Here is a 22,214-nt window from a genome sequence, read left to right as displayed (position 1 = left end):
TGAGGGGAAAATATTACCATTCAGATGTTGATCCGACCTGTTGCATGGGATTGCCCAGTCAGCAGAGGCATTGGCGTCTTTGCAATCTAAAATATGATGGTAATGTAAATCAGTGAAGATAAAATACCAAAAATGTCTATTGTCTCAAACAGGTATCCCGCCTCCTGCCATGGTTCCAAAGAGGGGTTCCTACATAGTAAAGGACTTGGAAAAGCTGTCTGAGTTTTATCAAGTTCCTTTACATCAACCAAGTGATTTCTTTAATGTTGTCATTAAGAAAGGTTAGTCTGAAATTTGTCATGATGAATCAGCAGTGCAATTCAAAATATAAAGGCTCTTTTTGGATTAATTGTGGATAGCGGATGAGTATCTGATTACCAAGGGCCCCTGCTGATCAGACACTTATCGCTATCCAATTCACAAGAACGTGAGCCCCATTTGAATGGAGTGACGGTCACATATGCGCACTTCCACTTTATTCAACTCTGTGGGACCGTCTTGTGATCGCAAAGTGCCCCACCGTTTAGACCCCCACTGTGTCCCTCTAGCCATTTAAAATCTAAAATCCTGTAGCCTTTAGGGCACGTTCACACTAACGTGTTTTGCGTTCCGTATACGGGCCGTTTATTGCGTTCCGTATACAGAACCATTCATTTCAATGGGTCCGCAAAAAAAAACTGAGCATTCCGTTTCCGTATGTCCGCAATTCCGTTCCACTAGATTTTGAGTCTTGTCCTGTTCTTGTCCACAAATAGCAGTCCGTGGCTCCATTCAAGTCAATGGGTCCGCCAAAAAAACGGAACACATCCGTATGTCTTCCGTATCCGTTCCGTTTTTTGCGGAACCTTCTATTGAAAATGTTATGCTCAGCCCAATTTTTTCTATGTAATTACTGTATACTGTATAGGCCATATGGAAAAACGGAACGGAAAATAGGAACCGGAACAGAAACACAACGGAAACAAAAAACGGAACAACGGATCTGGAAAAAATGGCCCGCAAAACACTGAAAAAGCCATACGGTCGTGTGAAAGAGGCCTTACAGAGTGTATTTTTTTCACGCACAGATATGAAGTCTGCATCATGGGGGGAAAAAAGTGGCATGTCGCTTCTTGACACAGATTCTGTGCAGTTACAAATTAGCCACCTTGAAAGTGGCTAAATCCTTGTGTGGATCCGTGGCATGTACAACTACATCCAAAATCTAAGGCTCAGTCTTGGATTTCTACCATGAATTCTGCAGGAAAGTTTTTAGAATTACAGTAGAATGTAATACTCTATAGGACCTATAGATTTACTTGTGCCAAATATCCATTTAAAGAGTAAAAAAAACTTTTGTATATTTTTTTTTGTGACCGTGTCCCTAATGCCCTAATAGTTTTTGTAATATAGTTTAACTTATTTTGTATTTTTATTATACTTTTGTCCCCGTAAAGCGCACCTTTCCCTGTGTGCTTAAAATCCACTTCTCTGTACACCGCTGACTGCTCAGCAGTGTACGGAGAACACATTATATGAATGGGGCCGCAGCGCATGGAGTACGGGCAGGAACTCATATTGCTGCCTGCCCGAGATTTACTAGATTTACTAACTCTTTGCATAGCACATGGGTATCCTGTACCCATGTACTATGCCAGGACTAGCTAAGCGGAGCTGGCTCATGCCTTTGCCTAAGAGCTGACATGCAGGACTCATAGCTTAGTGAAGCAGGAGCCCGCTCCGCTCAGTTAATCCTGGCATAGTCCATGGGTACACAGTACCCATGTGCTATGCCAGGAGTTAGTAAACCTCCTGGGGGCACGGGCAGGCAGCAATACGAGTTCCTGCCCGTACTCCATGCGCTGCGGCCCCATTCATAAAATGTCTTCTCCGTACACCGCTGAGCAGTCAGCAGTGTACAGAGAAGTGGATTTTAAGCGCACAGGGAAAGGTGCATTTTAGGGGGGTTAAAGTGTAACAAAAATACATAAACTATTATTAGGGCAGTAGGGACATATTGCATTACTTTCTAAGTTTTCTGAACATATATTCGAGATCCAACACTGGTGAGTGGTAGCCACCTCTCTCTGGCTGTGAAACGGCAGTAACGACTGTGCATTTTAGGAGAGGAAAAGATGGGCCACAGATTCTAATTCGAGTCTATGACCCGTCTTCACATGTCCTAAATAGCCCAGAGAAGCTGAAGGGACATGGTGACCTGCAGAGTTGCAGTCCCTTCATTCTAGTTATTTAGTGGTAAGGGTCCCAACTTCCAGTGCCCAGACTTCCACTAACGAGAATTTAAATCATATCTATCTGCCATGTTTGAGGTTCTCTTTAACTAATGGTGCAATTTAAAGGGGTTCTGCAGTTTGCTTTAACTGATGATCTATCCTCTGAATAGATCATCAACATCTGACCCCCGCTGATCAGCTGTTTGAGAAGGCAGCGGCCAGGCCAGTTGAATGGAGCTTAGCTGCGCCCAGGCCAGTTGAATGGAGCTTAGCTGCGCCCAGGCCAGTTGATACTAGTTGTGAAGTCACTGGGCCTGCGGTAAACAGTGAGAAGGCCGCGGCGCTGCTGGAGCGCTGCTGTCTTCTCGAACAGCTGATCAGCGGGGGTCCTGGGTGTCGGACCCCCACTGATCAGATGCTGATGATCTATCCAGAGGATAGATCATCAGTTAAAACAAACTGCAGAACCCCTTTAAGATGTGAGATTATCATCTGGAAACAGTCTAATATGCTGTGGGCAGCAGAGTGTATTGACTGTAGATATAAAAGACTGAGCGATTTAGTAAATATCACAATACATTTACATGATCCCATATTGGTACAGTACTGTATGTAGCACTGCTGCATTCCATTCAAATCTTGTACAATTCTGTTCTTGAATGATTTGGATCAATTTTTTAGGAAGTCTTTCAGCCATGCGGTTTGTGACGGCTGTTCAGATGTCACATCCAGAGTTCCTTGAGTCAGTGTCTCGGGAGTTGTGGCTGCGAATCTGGTCTGAGGTTGGTGCTCCGTCATGTGCTGTAGTATTCTGTCCATTAGGAAGTATTCAAATTACTTTTATTCACTTTTTGTTGCATTTTTTCCGTTAAGAGTCCAATGATTTCTGTTGGTTGAACTGATGGCAAATATGGTAGTCCACACAAGAAACAAATGGCCAAGAGCCACCAGTGTATCCAGTATATCCTTTTAGTGGTATCCATGTAAAGCCATGGAATTATGACTTTAAAGGGAATGTGTCATAAGAAAATGACCTATTTTTTAAAGGGAAACTGTCATCAACTTTATGCTGACCTCACTGAGGCTAGCATAAATTAGTGACAGAGATGCTGATGTCAGCGGTGTGTCATTCATGAGACAAAAGTAAGTAACCAGCATCATAATCATTGCAGCCCAGGCCTTGAAAAGAGTCAAATCTACCTGAGAAGAGTCCTGGTTATTCCTAATCTCCTGCTCTCCCGCCCGTCTGCTGATGATGATTGGCAGTTTTTTCCTGGAGAGAAAAGGAGAAAACTAAGTAGCAGACTGTCAGTCATCAGCAGGTGGGCAGGAATTTATGAATAACCAGGACTCTTCTCAGGAGGCCGGGACTCTTTTCCAGGCCCAGTCTGCAATGATTGTGATGTTGACAGACCGCTGAAATCGACTCACCTGTCTCTACTTAATGCTGCTGTCAGCATGGGCAGCATAAAGTTGATGACAGGTTGCCTTTAAATCAAGTTTTTACCTTATGTTAAACATATTTTTAACGAATTTTCAGTGATGCGATTTTTCATTTTTAATGTCAATATCTATATAAAAAACATAAAATCCTGCAGGTTTTGCACTGGTCACTAATCCTGATAATAGGCACCACTTCTTGGTCTGTACGGGTCACCTTACTGCAGTTATGTGCAGTTTACATTAAAGGCATGATTAGAATGACGGATATCGGCTATATCTAGATAACAGGGGGTCCACCACTCACAGTAGGTGATATCACAGCTTATCAGCTCCCTCCTGATCCCATATAATTCAGAGGCCCCTTCGTGTCCATTGTGTCTATGGCCCATGGTGGCTGCTGTCAATCATATCTCCAAATTTGGAGCGGCACATTCCTTTTAAAGTGCCTTTCTATATATAATGCACTTCAAACATCATATGGATAAAACTCCTTTTATAGTCATATACCATATACACGTGGCAGAAAAATAGTGTGACCACACGCACAGCGACGTTCCATGGAACCACCCCGCTAACTTTCTCTTCATTTTGGGAAAGGCCATAAGTCGATATCCTTCTACACTGTATATGTGGTGTTTGAAGTGTAATATATTCATAGAAAATGGTGATTTGAACTCATGAAGTGATTCCTGCACAGTCTTTACCTTAGACAAAAATGTTGCTGTTCTGCCTGGTGAACAAATGTAACTTATAAAGCCATTGAATAGACCGAAAAAGTAGTGAGTGTTTTCTGTTTGCATGTATTCAGTTTGCAGTATAGCGGTGACGTAGCTAGAAATGACTGGGCCCCACAGCAAGTTTTTGAATGGGCCCCCGTCCCCATACCAACTTCTTTGCAATTCCCCACTTTTGTGCAACCCCCATTCCTGAGGTTAGTCTAGATCGCGCTTTCAGACGAGGCCTGGCAGACGCTCTGTGCGTTTCCTGCAGTGTCACTGTATATACTGTCATTGTAGAATACTGTTGAAGGGGCCCTGCCAATAAAATCTTTTAGTCCTCCTCCTAGGTGGGCCGTTTCTCAGTTCAGGCCCCAAAGCAGCCGCATCCCCTATAGCCACTACCCTGTAGTATATTATATCATGGTCTCTCATTGGTTTATACAGCATGTCTCTTTACCTGTATTTCTTTCTTACAGGATAAAGACATTACAGAACCGGAGAGCATACTACAGGTAAGATTAGGGCCTCCAACAAATGGACCTTCTACAGCTCTGTATGATTTCTACGTGGTCCTGCTGCACCCCTGAATGGTTCTGATTTCACAGAAGAACACAGTTCAAAATTCCATCAGATGAAGATTTTAATCTTCATGATGACTTCTCTATTCGCACTAAAAAATCTGTCTGGACCCAGTATCGGTATGCAGACATTCATGTGACGTGACAACTCCAAAAATAGTAAAAAAAAATTATAATAAAAAAAATCAGTTCACGTAAAGTTACTTTATTTGACTTTGAAATAAACCATGCAATGTTGTAAATATATTTATAAATAGGTTTTCCACTAAATAGGTTTTCCGGTATTTTAATGTTGATGGTAATCAATATCGGATCGATAGGGGTCCGACACCTGGCACCCCCCCCCCCCCCCCCCGCTGATCAGCTGGTTGAAGAGACGGCCGCCCTTCCTTCCCTTCATTCGCAGTCGGCAGTGAATGAGACGGCTTGTAATTACACCTGCTACACAGCGAGCAAGTAAACAATGAAGGGAAGGTAGTGCTCACAGCTGATCGGAGGGGATGCCTGGTGTCAGACCCACGCCGATCTGATATTGATGACCTATCATGAGGATAGGTCATTAATATTAAAATCCCGGAAAACCCCTTTAACTGCTTTATTACAATGTATGAGAAGTGCTTTCATGTGCCTAATAGTTATGGACACCTTCTCGGTGGAGGTATTTCAGGCCTTCAGAATGACTCTCCAGTCTCCTTACTGGTTACTCATTATGGGTTCTCTTGATTTAGCACTTTTAAATGACAGCACCACAAAAAAAGATAAATTAAAATTAGTGGTGCAAGCTAAAGGACTACACATGTAATCCAAAATGCATAAAAATGGAAAAAGACAGCACTCTGTGTATTTATTCACCCATGTGGTCGTAACGTTTCCGCTCGTCACTAGAGCCTTTCTCATTTATATTTTATTTTCACCTTGTTTAGGCTGCTAAGAAAGCTGGAATGCCCGAAAATGTGGCCAAACAATTATTGTCCACCAGCACCTCACCAGAAATCAAAAACAAGCTCAGGGAGACATCGGACAAGGCTTTGGAATATGGGGTAATAACAGGGGCATAGCTGGAGGCTCATGGACCCTTTTGAAGAAGTTTAACTTGCCATCCACTTTGCCACCTTCACCACATTGCTTCTTTGGCACCCATCTGCTTCATAACAACATTTATTATGTCTAGTAACCATCTCAGCAATAACAAAGAAAATGTTGTGAAGTGCAGGTTGTAGCATTTAAAAAATACTGGTCAGCAAGTCTGTAGCTTTAAGTTCAACGCCTTCATTAGCCGAGAAAACAAAGCTTTATATTGTGTGCGTCTAAACATGCCGGCACCGTGTACCATACTTCTCCGCTACATGTGTGTCAGTTTTCCGATGCCTTCAGTTTCCGGGACACAAAGTGGCTATCTGATTAGCTATATTTGCTTTTATGTGGGTGTTTATTCCTCTTATCTACTCACTTTTTTTGGTTGTACTCAACATGGAGGCAGACCGTTATGGGGCCTGGTGCTCAAATACTTCTCCTGTTCCTAACATAAAACCACAGCGATTTCCTGGAGCTGCCACAAGAAGGAAGATTTTACAGCTTCCATTGAGTTTAATGGTAACTGTATAAATTCCTATGCACCCCCCATCCTCTTCCCCAAAAAAAACATTTTTGAATATATTGTGTGAAGGGAAGTAGGATATTTAGAACAGTTTGGAGGAGAGTTATGAATGTATTTGACGGGTATCTGGTTGTAAATACTTTGAGAAATATGATGTTCAGTATTAGTACCCTATTTATGAAGTACACGTTCCAGTTTATTTGACAGTCGGGTACAGTGCAATTTTATTTATTTTAATTTCTCCACTGAATTAAAAAAAAAAGAAAATCTGGGGGTAGGGAGGCATACTAAGTTTTGCTATGGAGCCCTATACCTGTGTACCCCCTGCCCTAGTTGTCAGTTACAGTTGTACAGTCGTCTCTCTCTTCCTCTGTTTTATTGCATCTTATCTGTACAGTGTGAAAATTGATTTGGCACCAGTAACATGTATCAAGCAAGAGCGTCATTTTACTTTAGCTAGCTGCACTGAATGCTTTATAGCTTTGGTATTCACAGCCGACTGTCTCCATTCTAGCTCCGTCCTGCAATGTTCTCCCCTCCAATTAGAAGACTTTTTTTTATTTTTATAATTGAACTCTATGGTTAATGGATGCCACTGTATGGCATCAGTCTGAGGCATCCATTTTACATATTAGTTTTTTGTATATGTTAAACGGATATTATTATTTTTTATTTTTTTTTACTCTGACTGTGCAGGATACAAGAACGTGATATGCTAAGTATTTTCAGTGATTTTATGTATTTAATTCCCAGTGAACCACTTTAAGCAAGGACCCAAATGTAGAAACGTGCTCCTTTCCCGATCAGCCCCAGATTGATCTCTTCTAGAAGGAGCGCTCTCTTGTATTCCGGGACAGTGACAAGAATTCAGGACCATCTCACTGTATCATAAAGTTTGAGTCTAGAGGCCCATAATACACAAAGTCTCCTGTGCCTATAAGATTTAAGTGGTTGTGTGCAATGAAATATTTTACTATTAGACATAGTAAAACAGAGAAGTTAAGTTTCTCATTTATTTGTAATCAAAATTCTACTGCCGTTATGAAAAATCCAACGCCTGTTTGCTATCCATGGTCCCACGTAATCAATGGAGGGGAGCATTTGCCCATACATTGCCATCCCCATTTAATGTACAGGGAGTGCAGAATTATTAGGCAAGTTGTATTTTTGAGGATTAATTTTATTATTGAACAACAACCATGTTCTCAATGAACCCAAAAAACTCATTAATATCAAAGCTGAATATTTTTGGAAGTAGTTTTTAGTTTGTTTTTAGTTGTAGCTATTTTAGGGGGATATTTGTGTGTGCAGGTGACTATTACTGTGCATAATTATTAGGCAACTTAACAAAAAACAAATATATACCCATTTCAATTATTTATTTTTACCAGTGAAACCAATATAACATCTCAACATTCACAAATATACATTTCTGACATTCAAAAACAAAACAAAAACAAATCAGTGACCAATATAGCCACCTTTCTTTGCAAGGACACTCAAAAGCCTGCCATCCATGGATTCTGTGAGTGTTTTAATCTGTTCACCATCAACATTGCGTGCAGCAGCAACCACAGCCTCCCAGACACTGTTCAGAGAGGTGTACTGTTTTCCCTCCTTGTAAATCTCACATTTGATGATGGACCACAGGTTCTCAATGGGGTTCAGATCAGGTGAACAAGGAGGCCATGTCATTAGTTTTTCTTCTTTTATGCCCTTTCTTGCCAGCCACGCTGTGGAGTACTTGGACGCGTGTGATGGAGCATTGTCCTGCATGAAAATCATGTTTTTCTTGAAGGATGCAGACTTCTTCCTGTACCACTGCTTGAAGAAGGTGTCTTCCAGAAACTGGCAGTAGGACTGGGAGTTGAGCTTGACTCCATCCTCAACCCGAAAAGGCCCCACAAGCTCATCTTTGATGATACCAGCCCAAACCAGTACTCCACCTCCACCTTGCTGGCGTCTGAGTCGGACTGGAGCTCTCTGCCCTTTACCAATCCAGCCACGGGCCCATCCATCTGGCCCATCAAGACTCACTCTCATTTCATCAGTCCATAAAACCTTAGAAAAATCAGTCTTGAGATATTTCTTGGCCCAGTCTTGACGTTTCAGCTTGTGTGTCTTGTTCAGTGGTGGTCGTTGAAAGAATATGATCCTTCTCTCTATGCACCGTGATTCCTTTCTGTGTCCCCGAAGACAGACGTCTGGAGAACGTGTCAATGACAGATGCAGAATTATGTCAGAAACAGTTCTATTTATTGTTGTCGTACAGGGCCTTATATACTTTCAAACATACATACAAGAATAGCTTGAGATCTTATTACAATAATAGCAGTACCTTATACAGAAAGAAAGGCATCTCTCATTATAATAATGCTGACTAGAAACTTTCCTTATAAAGACAGAAGGTAATTGTATACATAGTCACCCTTCAATATGATGTCACCCAACCTCTTGTCCTTCATACAGATCACACAGCTAATTCTGTTTAACCCTTCAATCCCCTCTTTAGTCATAAATATGACTTATCTTTTCTCTCTAATAGAGAGGTAAGTAGCATATGCTTGACCAGGGTCTGTGGGTTTTGGACACATTGCACAAAACATCTGTATGAGGGAAGGGATACATTGGATGCAACAACATATAACAATCAAGGAAGCAATAATAATTATAATACTGATCAATAATGTTCTAAACCAGCTCAAATCCGGCAGCCAGCTCAATAACCAGTCCCACCAAGAGGATGACTCAACATCTTTCCTGATATCATTAGCAATTTCATGTAACCCTTGACTATGGGACTGGATTGATCTGGAATGATCAGATAAATTAAAACAACACATTCCTTTAAAATCTTGACATCCTATATTATGCTTCAGTAACAGATAATCTACAGCAAATCTAGTTTCTAGCACTGCTCCTCTTATACCTTGTATATCTAAAAGCATGTCTGATAAGGCGATAGAGGTATGATTCAGGGATTTTGCTAAGTCACATGCAATAGAATTTATAGTACGAGTATTATATATAGCCAGTCCAGGCACTCCTAGTATAGAGGCGCCCAAACTTATATATTCTGTACGGCTGAGAAGGGGTAAAGTAGAGTCACAATCTGCTGATAAAGTCTTGGTTGACTGGGAAGAGCCAAAGTCAGCCGGGATAACGCACAGGGACCTCCAATAACATTAGCAGGAATGTAATTGTAGGTGCTGTTACCACAAGAAAAAACCATCCCTTAGGGAGCATGATATTATAGATAAAACTAGGAGTCACAATGGTCTTATTACAACTCATGGAATTATTCAGGGAGCTAGCAAGTCTACTATTCTTTTTACAGGTGTCATCAATATAATCATATACACTATTCCTAGGTAATTCACTTTTTATGTCTCTATTATCACAATATAAAGTCATATCCTGAAAAAAAGGTAAACAAGTTTCTGCTGTAGTCATGTTAATAGTAGTTATTCTAATATTATCCCTGCTATTTCCTAATTTCTGACACTCCCCACAGAAGTCATACAAGGGAATAAAAGATTGTGTATTGTTCGCCTTCGCCCAGACTTCAAGGAGGGAGTCATCGGGGGTAGGCACAGCAATAACACATGTTTGTATAAGATCCCGTGGGCTCTGTAAGTCTTTAAGGCACAATGAACTAACATTTAGGGCATTTGCCATCCTGACTATACTATTCTGTTCAGAATAAAAGGGGACGGGAGCAAAGGAATCCTGCTCCTGATCTCTTTTATATACTGACCGATTATTTGGTGTACCGCAGAAGAAACTCATCTCCTCTGGGTGATAAATACATGTAGTTATAAGCCAGACTGGCAAGAAAATACAAAGATTAATAATTATCAGCAGACAAACAAATCTCCCAGAATATTGTGGGGTCTTTATCTTCAGCCTGTGGCAAGGCACTGTTCAGGGAAACTTCTTCTGAGTTCCCCTCTTTGTTCAGGGAATTCACACCTGCTTCACCCTCTTTGTCTTTGTCTATCACCGGAGAAGAAACCTCAGGGACCCTTTTCACTCTGCTAGCGTGAATCCAGATTGGAGCCTCTTCTGTGAGAATCGCTGCTCTGGTGACTGCTACCACTCGGGTGGGTGGTCCAAACAGGAACTCAGTCTGTTTTCGTCCTTTTGCCAGTCTCTGGACTATCACCACATCTCCTGGTTGGAAAGGATGCGTAGGTTCCTGTGGAGAGAAAGGAGAGGCACGAGCAATATCTTGTTCAATTTGATCTAAAGTTTCTATAAGTTTCCTCACATACTCTGCTTGTACTACGTCTAGATCCCCTTTTTCTATCACAGGGGCCTTTGACCCCAAGGGGTGGGGAAGGTCTTCCCATTAGGACCCCAAATGGTGAGTACCCAGTATCCTTGTTAGGCTGCATCCTAATCTCTGAGACATATAATACTCCGCTAAACATAAGATTGTACCTTTGATCTAAGACCTGGTATAAAAAAATCTCTCTGGATGAGGTCAGTGGTTGCCTGTGCTCCCCTATGGCCAAGACCATGATACTGTTCAATTAAAATCGGGGCGCTTTCAACTGGGATACATGGATTCCCCTCTTTGCAGAGAAGACCCGTATTGGGGTCTTGTACTGCACCAACCGACTGCCATGCCAGTTTGTCGCTAGTAGAAGCCAAATCCTGGAGGGTGAGCAATAGATTGTCAGGAAGGGTAATGTCTGGAACCAGTGAAGGCATTTGAACCGTCGCTGCCGTCCTAACAGCAGCCTCCTTTGCTGCCTGATCAGCCAGGGCATTCCCTTTAGCTACGTGTGTTTGTAGTCCAATATGTGCCTTACAATGGATAATAGCCACTTTGCTAGGTAATTGGATGGTGGCCAGGAGATCATGTACTAGGGTGGAATGTGAGATTCGTTTCCCATCTGCAGCTATGAAACCTCTCCTCTGCCAGATTACCCCATGATCATAGACAACCCCAAAGGCATACTTGGAATCAGCGTATACAGCCACATTGTTCCCCTCAACATTAGGGCGGGAACAGGATCCATCCATAAATATATCAGGAGCCCCTTCAATGGGTGTGGACTGTAAGGCAGGCCTAGGTGAGGTATGCTCATGTATAAGTTCAGTACATGCATGGGGAGGAGGCAAATCATCCTGCTCTTCCGTGTAGCCAAGCAGAGCAGTCAGTATAGCCATTGGACCGAACGTGGGTGCTGAGTATTTGATATGAAGTTGAGGATTAGATAGCAACAAAACTTCATATCCACTCAGTCTTCGTGCTGACATATGTTGCGTATGTATGTTCCTCAATAGGGCCTGAACATTGTGTGAGGTATGCAGAGTGGTGGGATGACCTAGGGTGATAGGCGTGACCATCTCAGCGACCATCGCACAGGCTGCCAAACTCCTGAGACACGCAGGCATGCCCTGAACCTGTACGGGAACCACTTTTGAGAAAAAAGCAACAGGGTGGAATTTACCTCCATGATCCTGCGTCAGGACTCCTGCCATGGTTTTACAATCGTCCCTGGCAAATAAGTGAAACATCACGCCATAGTCGGGCAGGCCCAAACCAGGACTGGAAACCATTGCACATTTCAAATGACTAAAAGCTTGTAACATGTCATTAGACCATTTAATGGAGTCAGGCATCTCAGTATTAGTGGCTTGTCTCAGAATAGTATCAGGAACAATCAGCAATCCATTGGCGGCAGTAACCAATCATGCCAAGAAAGGTCAACATGTCTTTCTTGGTTTGTGGGCGGGGCAGACCCAGTATGGCGGTAATTCTGGCATGGCTGATTCTCCTCTCACCTTTACTGAGAACAAAGTCCAAATACTCAACTCTTTTTATACACCATTGTAATGTGTCACATAACCACAGTAGTGGTTATGTTCATACAGATCACACAGCTAATTCTGTTTAACCCTTCAGTCGTCTTTCAGCCTTTCTTACCTTGGCCATGTCTCTGAGTATTGCACACCTTGTGCTTTTGGGCACTCCAGTGATGTTGCAGCTCTGAAATATGGCCAAACTGGTGGCAAGTGGCATCTTGGCAGCTGCACAATTGACTTTTCTCAGTTCATGGGCAGTTATTTTGCTCCTTGGTTTTTCCACACGCTTTTTGCGACCCTGTTGACTATTTTGAATGAAACGCTTGATTGTTCGATGATCACGCTTCAGAAGCTTTGCAATTTTAAGAGTGCTGCATCCCTCTGCAAGATATCTCACTATTTTTGACTTTTCTGAGCCTGTCCTTCTTTTGACCCATTTTGCCAAAGGAAAGGAAGTTGCCTAATAATTATGCACACCTGATATAGGGTGTTGATGTCATTAGACCACACCCCTTCTCATTACAGAGATGCACATCACCTAATATGCTTAATTGGTAGTAGGCTTTCGAGCCTATACAGCTTGGAGTAAGACAACATGCATAAAGAGGATGATGTGGTCAAAATACTAATTTGCCTAATAATTCTGCACTCCCTGTATATACGTATGTGTCCTCTTGTTATGTGCCATATTTTATCCTCATTGATTTACTTTTACTTTTTTATTGCTCTGCAGATTTTTGGAATGCCCTCCATCATGGCTCATATAAATGAAAAGCCAGAGTTGTTTTTTGGATCTGATCGGTTTGAACTTCTGGCTCATCGTCTGGGTCAGTATTTCAGCACAGACACAATTTGTTAATTTTGAAGTTATTGGACGTAGTGAAAGTGAGGTTTGAATAAAATCCAGTATAATGTGCTGTACATTTCCCTAAGTGACAAGTCGCCAGCAAGTCTGATTGTTGCTCTCTTGGATAGCCGCTTTTCACATCGTCCACAGCTCAAAACCGTTTTGACTAATTACATATCGAATAATGAAGAAATGTATCTGGGCGAGCACTCTACCATAAAGCACACATTTATTGCAAGTAAGTAGATGTAAAACAAGTGAGTAGATATAAAACAAATGAGTAGCAATATAAAACAGGTTAAAAAACACAAATAAAATACATCAAAATAACCACAATGGGGTGGATGGATATAGATCAATGTCCAAAAAATTATTCGATCCTCTGGCGTGAGTTGTATCTGGAATTCTTTATAGGACCTTCTAGTATGGCCTTAGTTTCCAGTGGAAGTCCAATATGCCCACAATGATAGGTAACTGATGTTGTAAATACCTATACAGCGCTATAGAGGGTTCTAACAATCGACTAATACTTGATGTATATCTGACGTCAATCCTGAAATATTTTGGACAGAAGAGAAGGATATTCTCGGCTATTCTGCCGCTTACCTCCCCTTTGTAGGAATAGTCCACTTGAGTCCGCGTTTTTTTTCGAAGGAGCGGGTGAGGAATACCGGGTTATGTATGAGACCGGCGTCTCACGTCGCTCTGTTCAATGACCGCGTTCAGTACTCGCGGGATTACACTTACGTGACTTCCTGTATGGTCCGGTAGTGACGTCTTTCTTGTATTCAATTCGAAGATTTGAAAATTTGATTTTTCGAATATTAAAGTCCTGTCTGCATGGCCATGTGACTAAAGAGATTTTGACAGGTGTATGGCGTTTACCCAGATGCGTTTCAGGAATTGTGACTCTCCCTTCCTCAGTGGTTACGCTACACCTGTCTGTATACACCTTATATACTCCACAGAGCTATTATCAAAACCTGGACCAAACTTCAGGATTCAGTACTTCGATTCTGTAATATTCGATACCTAGGACTTCCGATTTTTTAGAGTTTACATTTATTGAAGACTTCCGATTTTACATTTATCGATGACTTCCGATTTTTCAACTTTCAACAAATTTTTTATGTCGATTGTTTTGAAGAAGGCTTTCGATAATTTCAAGATATATTTTCTTTTCTCACAAATTTTTATAGATGATAGAAGATTAAAGGAAGAGGATCCATTCATCAAGTACCTCATTTGTGGATGCATCCTTTTTAGGAAATACTGCAATAATTTACACTTAATAAAACTTTTAATAAAATGTTAGAAATATATTTATTTGAAAATATTAAAATGAAAGTATATTCTAATATTAATATGTTAAAATTGTGGATGACTCATACAGTCTCAACGTGGGGTACGCATGATTGTTGCTAGACTATACTTCATATATTGGATTTATACATACATTCCATTCTTAGACGATAACAATGGTATTAGTAATGACAATCATGGTAATGACAGTACTAACTACAGTGATGACAAGAATAGTAGTGACAACAGTGAAGGGGTTGGCGGGAGGCCTCAGGTCGAGGGAGGGTCGCAGTGCCGATACACGGCCAGACTTACGACCCTCCATCGAACCTTGGACACTCCCCTACAAAAAGCCGAAGAGTACCAACTCCGAATTTAATCCTGATGGTAACAGGCTCCCAAACTCGTAAATTCGTCGGGACTCCTTCCTGGACATCTGTTTGATGAAGTTACCTCCTCTCCAGTGTTGGTCCACCTTTTCCAGTGCCGTAAAGACGAGACTGGCCGGGTCACTGTTGTGGACCTCCTTGTAATGTTTGGACAGGGAATGTTTTTCATAACCTTTCTTAATGTTGGCTATATGTTCAGCCAGTCTCGTCTTTAATAGTCGTTTAGTTCTACCGATGTATTGTCTATTACAAGGGCACTGGATCAGGTAGACCACACCGGTAGAGTTGCACGTAAGGCAGTCTTTGATGTCCCAGACAAATGTGTTCTGTGTAGAGGGGACTGTGGTAGTCTTACGGGGTTTGTTGTTAATTTTGCCTCCAATACACTTGCCGCATTTAAAAAAAAACCTTTAAATCCATCCAAGTCCCCAAAAGTGATCTCTTTTTATCTCTAGGTAAATTATTGCAGTATTTCCTAAAAAGGATGCATCCACAAATGAGGTATTTGATGAATGGATCCTCTTCCTTTAATATTCTATCATCTATAAAAATTTGTGAGAAAAAAAAATATATCTTGAAATTATTGAAAGCCTTCTTCAAAACAATCGACATCAAAAATTCGAAAGTTGAAAAATCGGAAGTCTTCGATAAATGTAAACTCTAAAAAATCTTAAGTCCTAGGTATCGAATATTACAGAATCGGAAGTACTGAATCCTGAAGTTTTGACGATAGCTCTGTGGAGTATATAAGGTGTATACAGACAGGTGTAGCGTAACCACTGAGGAAGGGAGAGTCACAATTCCTGAAACGCGTCTGGGTAAACGCCATACACCTATCGAAATCTCTTTAGTTGCATGGCCATGCAGACAGGACTTTAATATTCGAAAAATCGAATTTTCAAATCTTTGAATTGAATACAAGAAAGACGTCGCTACCGGACCATACAGGAAGTCACGCAAGTGTAATCCCACGAGTACTGAACGCGGTCATTGAACAGAGCGACGTGAGACGCCGGTCTCATACATCACCCGGTATTCCTCACCCGCTCCTTCGAAAAAAAAAACGCAGACTCAAGTGGCCTATTCCTACAAAGGGGAGGTAAGCGGCAGAATAGCCAAGAATATCCTTCTCTTCTGTCCAAAATATTGCAGGATTGACGTCCGATATACATCAAGTATTAGTCGATTGTTAGAACCCTCTATAGCGCTGTATAGGTATTTACAACATCAGTTACCTATCATTGTGGGCATATTGGACTTCCACTGGAAACTAAGGCCATACTAGAAGGTCCTATAAAGAATTCCAGATACAACTCACGCCAGAGGATCGAATAATTTTTTGGACATTGATCTATATCCATCCACCCCATTGTGGTTATTTTGATGTATTTTATTTGTGTTTTTTAACCTGTTTTATATTGCTACTCATTTGTTTTATATCTACTCACTTGTTTTACATCTACTTACTTGCAATAAATGTGTGCTTTATGGTAGAGTGCTCGCCCAAATACATTTCTTCGTTTCCAATCTAATCCAGAGAGGTAGGGTGTCCTCTCCCTGGGCTTGCAGCACCATACCATAGGCTATATAGGAGAGCAGCCACCACCACTACTATATACATATAGAATAATATTTAGAAAAAGCCGAGAACCGAAGTAACTACAGTACTTTAATGTTTGTCTTTATTTGCAAAATCTATCTGTATTTATGCTGTAAGGGTACGGCCAAATGCTCTCGGTTTTCTGCAGTGTAATTGCAGGTTGCACATCGGCAGCATTTACAGTAGGAGTTAATCAGATGAGATTTTAACAAATCACATTCATACATTTTCCACAAGAAAATCATGACTTGACCAGTGTTCCCTCTGGACGATACATTGTGAAAGGTGGGCAATCTCTTACTAAAGGTGCATTCCCATGTAGCAACCACGGGGTAACCTGCAATACTGTGTTACCATAATTTAAAGGGACATTCTCAGCTTTAACGTTTCTGTGGACTTACAATTAAAGTGCGACAGATGCTGACTCTCTTGAGAACAATTGCCTATGGCAGTATATGGAGAGGTGGCTCAACATGTGAGGCTCCTTCCATTTACTTCTATGGGAAAATGGGACCTGTGGTATCTGAATCTATCAGACTCCTGTGGATATTCCATAAAAATCTTATCTGCAGTCCTATGTAAGACTACAAATAACACAGTGATAACTCTGAGTATAGATAGTGTAGTAGATGTCACTTGCAGTCCTATGTAACACTACAAATAACATGGCAAATTTCTTTAACACTAAGCCATGCCTCTAACCTGGCTTAATGTCTCTCTTTACATCGCCCAGTTTCACCTAGTCCCCTTTGGGCCCAACCAAATTGTATTCCCCCTTACAGTAGAATGCCTCCTTTAGTGGCCCCTCACCGTAGCGCAGGCACCAGAATTGTTTAATAAAATTGCAAAAAAATAACACTCGCCCTGTTCCCCTGGCGAATAGAACACACATGATGGCCCCACTGCACTCAACTGTCTTTGCATCAGAAAAATGTAGAGACAGGTAAGAGAAAGACATGCCACTGAACTCCGAGACTGTCCTGCCAGATCTGGGATGGTACAAGTACAGATAATTAAGTAGATATCCTTTGCAGTCCTAAGTAAAACCACAGATAACACTAGTGTAGATCATGTGGTAGTGTTACCTACGTCCTTAGGTGTCTCTCCCAAGGGACTCCATGCTGGCGGCGCTGCCTCCTCTTCCTTCTTCTTGCCCCGCACAGAACGTTCTGATGTAGCTGCGTCAGGACATAGGAACACTGTGGGCATGGTGATGGTGACACACAGGGACCGACACACACACAGCTAGGCTTCACCACATTCCAGCCTGGCTCCTCTTGGTAACCACAAGAACACAGCTTTCTGCTCCTCCGGGTCCTCCCCCAATGGTCACATGGGATATGATATTTGTTTTGGATTTTGTCACTGTGGATTTCAGACCACAAAAAGGACAAGAATAGGAAAATTCTTTTTTTTTTTTTTTGTGATATGGACAGACTGCTTGATGTCCGCATGTTCTGCATCCTCATTGAAATAAATGGGTCCACATCCAATCCGCTAAAAATAGTATGGTCATGTGCATGAGGCCTTAGGGTGCATTCACATGACCATATATGTATTTTGCGGTACGCAAAACGGGGATCCGCAAAAAATACAGATGACGTTCATATTGCATCTGTTTTTTGCGTTTTAACAATGCCTATTCTTGTCCACAAAATGGACAAGAATAGGGCAAGTTCTATCTCTTTTTGTGGGATTGTGTAACGGACATATGGTTGCAAACATCACACATTGTGCTATCCGAATTTTCTTTCGGCTCGATTGAAATGAATGGTTCCACATCCGATCCAGAAAAAATGCAGATTGGATACAAAGCAAAAATACAGTACTGTGAAATGGGCCTTATAGTGGTTTTATTGTGTCTATTATATTGACAATGGCTAGCCCCTTCCTAGTGTATGTGTGTGTGTGTGTGTAAATGCATACATACACCCAAATACTACATATTTAAAGGGTTTATCTAATTTCTGAAACGGCCCCCCCCATGTCCCGGGCACCTCACAGGTAATATACTTATCCCACTCCCGGCGCCGCTCCTGGTCCCTGCACCGCCGCCGCTTCTACCTGTACACGGTTGAAAAGAAATTCTAGCCACATACCTATCCCATTTATTACCTAGCCAATGGGCTGAAGGGTTCATCCAGTGTCGGGGGGAGCAGCCAATGGCAGGTAGAGGCGATGACGAGCCTCCCTAGCGTCACCCGTGATGCTAGGGAGGCTTGTCCCTGCCTGCCATTAGCTTCCCCCCCCCCCCCCCCCTGAGACTGGATGAAACCCTTCAGCCCATTGGTTAGGTAAAAAATGGGATAGGTGTGTGGCTAATAGGGATCGACCAATTATCATTTTTATTTTATTTTTTAAAGATCTCTTTTTGAAGTGAGAAGTCACATACAAAGCAAAAAGCAAATGGACATCACATTGTTCAAGAATTGCAGCAAAGAACATTGTACAGGCAGATGATATAGCTTGACTTCTCAAATCACAATTATATAATTTATTATCCCAATTCCCTACCCGACCCTCCGCCCGTGTCCCTGTCCCATCCATCCCCCCAATACATCCCACCCACGAACACCAATCTAAGACCCTGGTAAATGAAATAAAGTGGTGTTGGCGCAAAGCAACGCCCCTCACCCCTAGAGTTTTACTCTCCCGCGTGCCAATTTACAATCCCAGTTTCCCTAGCCTATTTGCAAGCTGAGCCTCCAAATACCAGCCAGTCAGTTTAAATGGGGCTATAAGCTCCTGGATTTCGCTATCAGACAGTCGTTTCTCTATGAAACCCCTCCATTTTTTGATGAATTTCTCAATCAAAAGTTCCTTATCCCGTTCTACCTCCAATCTTTCCAGATAGAGAACATTTTTCATTGTCCCAATTACCTCCTCCCACGCTGGTACTTCCCCTCCTAACCAGTGCCGTAAGAGAGACTTCTTTACTGATATCAGTAAAAGGTGTACTCCTGACTTGACGACCACCGACCCCATTTCCTCTTCATGGTTTTTGGGTATATAATAAAATATACACTGCTGAGGCGTGGGACCCACCTTTTCTCCCCAAATTTCATCTATTGACTCTATTGCTTGCTTCCACAACGGCTGTACTTTCGGGCATTCCCATAAGGCATGCAGCAATCCAGCTTTCGGAAGGCCACACTTAGGACATTCACGTCGCTCTATGCATAAGCCTTAATTGTGACTCTCTCCACTGCTCATTGTATGTCGCCCGCCTAACCAATTCCATGCCTACCCTCATTTTCTTTGCTATGTTTTGGTCAGACAGTTCTCTTTCCCAAGGTTTGTAAGCCCCCTTCACCAAGCCTATTGTCTGAATGCTATGAAGTTTCTGGTGTAACTCAGAGAGGGACATGTGGGAGCCATCCCTGCCCAACAAAGCCGCAAACTATGCTAGCCTCTCAGAATCACCAACAGAATTCGCCTGAGCCTTACAATAACTTCTAATTTGCTGATAGGGGAGATAGTGGGCGTCATGTAAGTCGAACTGTATTTTCACCTGGTCCCAAGACAGCCAGTGGAGTTCAGAGGTGTGTAGTAGATCTTTAAGTTTCATTATATTTTTGCCCTTCCATGTCTGGAACATAATATTCTCTCTGCCCTGGGGGAACGCCTATAGCGACCATAATGGCAATCTGGGTGATAGATAGTAGGGAAGTCCATAAATCTTCCTAATCGCCTTCCACACCATTATGGTGTATTTTAGTAGGATAGACTGCCTTATTGACACCAGAATGTCTTTCAACCTGGAATGTAGTAGAGCCTCCAGATTTTCCCCACCAGCTAGTTTGTTTTCGATCGTAATCGCCGAATAGTGACCCGTGCCCCACACCCAGTCTCTCACATGTCTGAACAGCGATGCCAAATTATAGTGGCGAATATTCGGTAGTTGTAACCCCCCTTCATCCTTCAGCATCGTCAATTTAGCATAGGCAATACGGCCCGGGGCCTCTTAGTTTTCCAAAGGAAACTATCAAACGCTCTCTGCATCCTTACAACGTCTGTGTGTTTTAGTAGCAGTGGAATTGTCTGGAGTGGATAAAGTAACTTTGGGAAGCTTACCATTGTATTGTGCCCTCCCACACAAAGATGAGGGTAGATCCTGCCATTTCTCTAGTTCGCTTTCTATTTTGAGGAAGAGAGGGGGGTAATTCAAAGTGTATATTGACGCTGGGGTGCGTCCTATCTTAATGCCCAGGTAGGTCAGATAGTCCTTCCGGACTTCAACCCTGTTTTGCAAATGTCTCTCTGCGGGGGACCGGTGACCTAGGGACAGTAGCTGGCTTTTTTCCACGTTGACTCTATAGCCTGTGACCTTTCCATAGAGGTTCAGAGCTTCTAGAGTCCTATCTAACTGGAGCTCAGGGGACCCAAGATATAATAGGATATCATCCGCAAAGCAACTTACTTTCAGCACTTTGTCCCCTATTTTGATACCCTGAAAGATGTCAGATTTTATCAACCATCTCGCCAGGGGTTCCATTGCCAAATTAAAGAGTAACGGGGACAAGGGGCAGCCCTGTCGCGTACCTTTGCCCAGCGTAATTAGTTTGGATAAAAAGCCCGGTACAATCACTCTTGCCTGGGGGTTTTCATAGAGCGCCTTCTGGAAATTTCTAAAGTGTCCTGTGATATTGACCTTATCCAGCACCATGTCCAACCACTGCCAACTAACGTTGTCGAATGCCTTCTCGGCATCAACTGCCAACAATGCTGGAGAAGGCCCGTTTTTAAAATCTCTATCTCTGCTTAGAACGGCTAAGACTTTGCATATATTAGTCACTGCTGATCTGCCCTTCATGAACCCTACCTGATGTGAGCCAATTAGATTAGGTATACAATTGGCTAACCTGTTGGCTAAGGTTTTGGACAATATCTTTACATCCTGATTGATCAGGGAGATCGGTCTATATGCGCTGGGCTGTGTTAAATCTTAATATAAGCCATCTTGCCCGAGTCAGGTAAGTTTCCCCCAACCATAATGTTATTAAACAGTCCAGTCAACGTTGGGGACAGTTCTGGGATCATGGCTTTATAGAATTCCGCCGGAAATCCATCAGGTCCCGGGGCTTTGCAGTTCGACAGGGATTTGATTGTCATCCCTAACTCCTCTTTACTAACGTCCCGACTCAGCGTTTCCAACGCTTCAATGGACAGCCGTGGTAGGTCTACCTTGTCTAAGAGACTCTTTGCTTCCTGAGACCGGAAGGGATCACTAGAATACAATGATTGAAACTAGTCACCCAGTATCTCCACAATATCTTTCGGTTGGGTGCATAACTTTCCCGACCTGTCTTTTAGGGGGTGCAGAGCCGACTGTTTGACGAATGGGCGTGTTAAATTGGCTAACAACCGACCCGCTTTGTTCCCCAAACGAAAGAACTTAGCCCTTTGGTAATCCCCAAACCACTTTTCCTGTCTTTCCTGACAATAGTCGAAACTGTGTTTGTCCGTGACCCAGAGAACTTTGTTGGGGGCTGTGGGATTTTGTAGGAATTCGGTGTACGTCTCCCGCACCTTCTTGGTGGCCTCCTCAAACTTTTTTCTCGCTTCCCTCTTTTTCCCTATCGAATATGACATTATTCGGCCCCTCAGTACTGCCTTGGCAGCATCCCAAAATAGGTTTTGATTCGTCGCATGATCAGGCATTGTCTTGCGAGTATTCCCACCACCACCCTTTTAGCTTATCTATAAATT

The 22,214-nt window shown here is 42.4% G+C and overlaps 1 protein-coding gene across 2 annotated transcripts in view; it reads left to right on the top strand.

Annotated features, from left to right (window-relative positions):
- LOC122939969 (glutathione S-transferase kappa 1-like) overlaps positions 1 to 22,214 on the top strand; it is a 33,536-nt gene that overhangs the window by 7,999 nt on the left and 3,323 nt on the right. The window contains exons 3-7 of one of the 2 annotated variants that reach the window (XM_044296214.1): positions 153 to 281; positions 2,895 to 2,995; positions 4,852 to 4,887; positions 5,877 to 5,993; positions 13,101 to 13,194. In XM_044296214.1, coding sequence (XP_044152149.1) covers positions 153 to 281; positions 2,895 to 2,995; positions 4,852 to 4,887; positions 5,877 to 5,993; positions 13,101 to 13,194 — 477 coding nt within the window. The remainder of the gene's footprint in view (positions 1 to 152; positions 282 to 2,894; positions 2,996 to 4,851; positions 4,888 to 5,876; positions 5,994 to 13,100; positions 13,195 to 22,214) is intronic. The other variant, XM_044296215.1, reaches the window with a different exon arrangement.

The sequence above is a fragment of the Bufo gargarizans genome, chromosome 6 (genome assembly GCF_014858855.1).
Source record: "Bufo gargarizans isolate SCDJY-AF-19 chromosome 6, ASM1485885v1, whole genome shotgun sequence".
NCBI lineage: Eukaryota > Metazoa > Chordata > Amphibia > Anura > Bufonidae > Bufo > Bufo gargarizans.
Note: the sequence above shows the minus strand (reverse complement) of the source record. Positions and strands in the feature narration are given on the sequence as shown.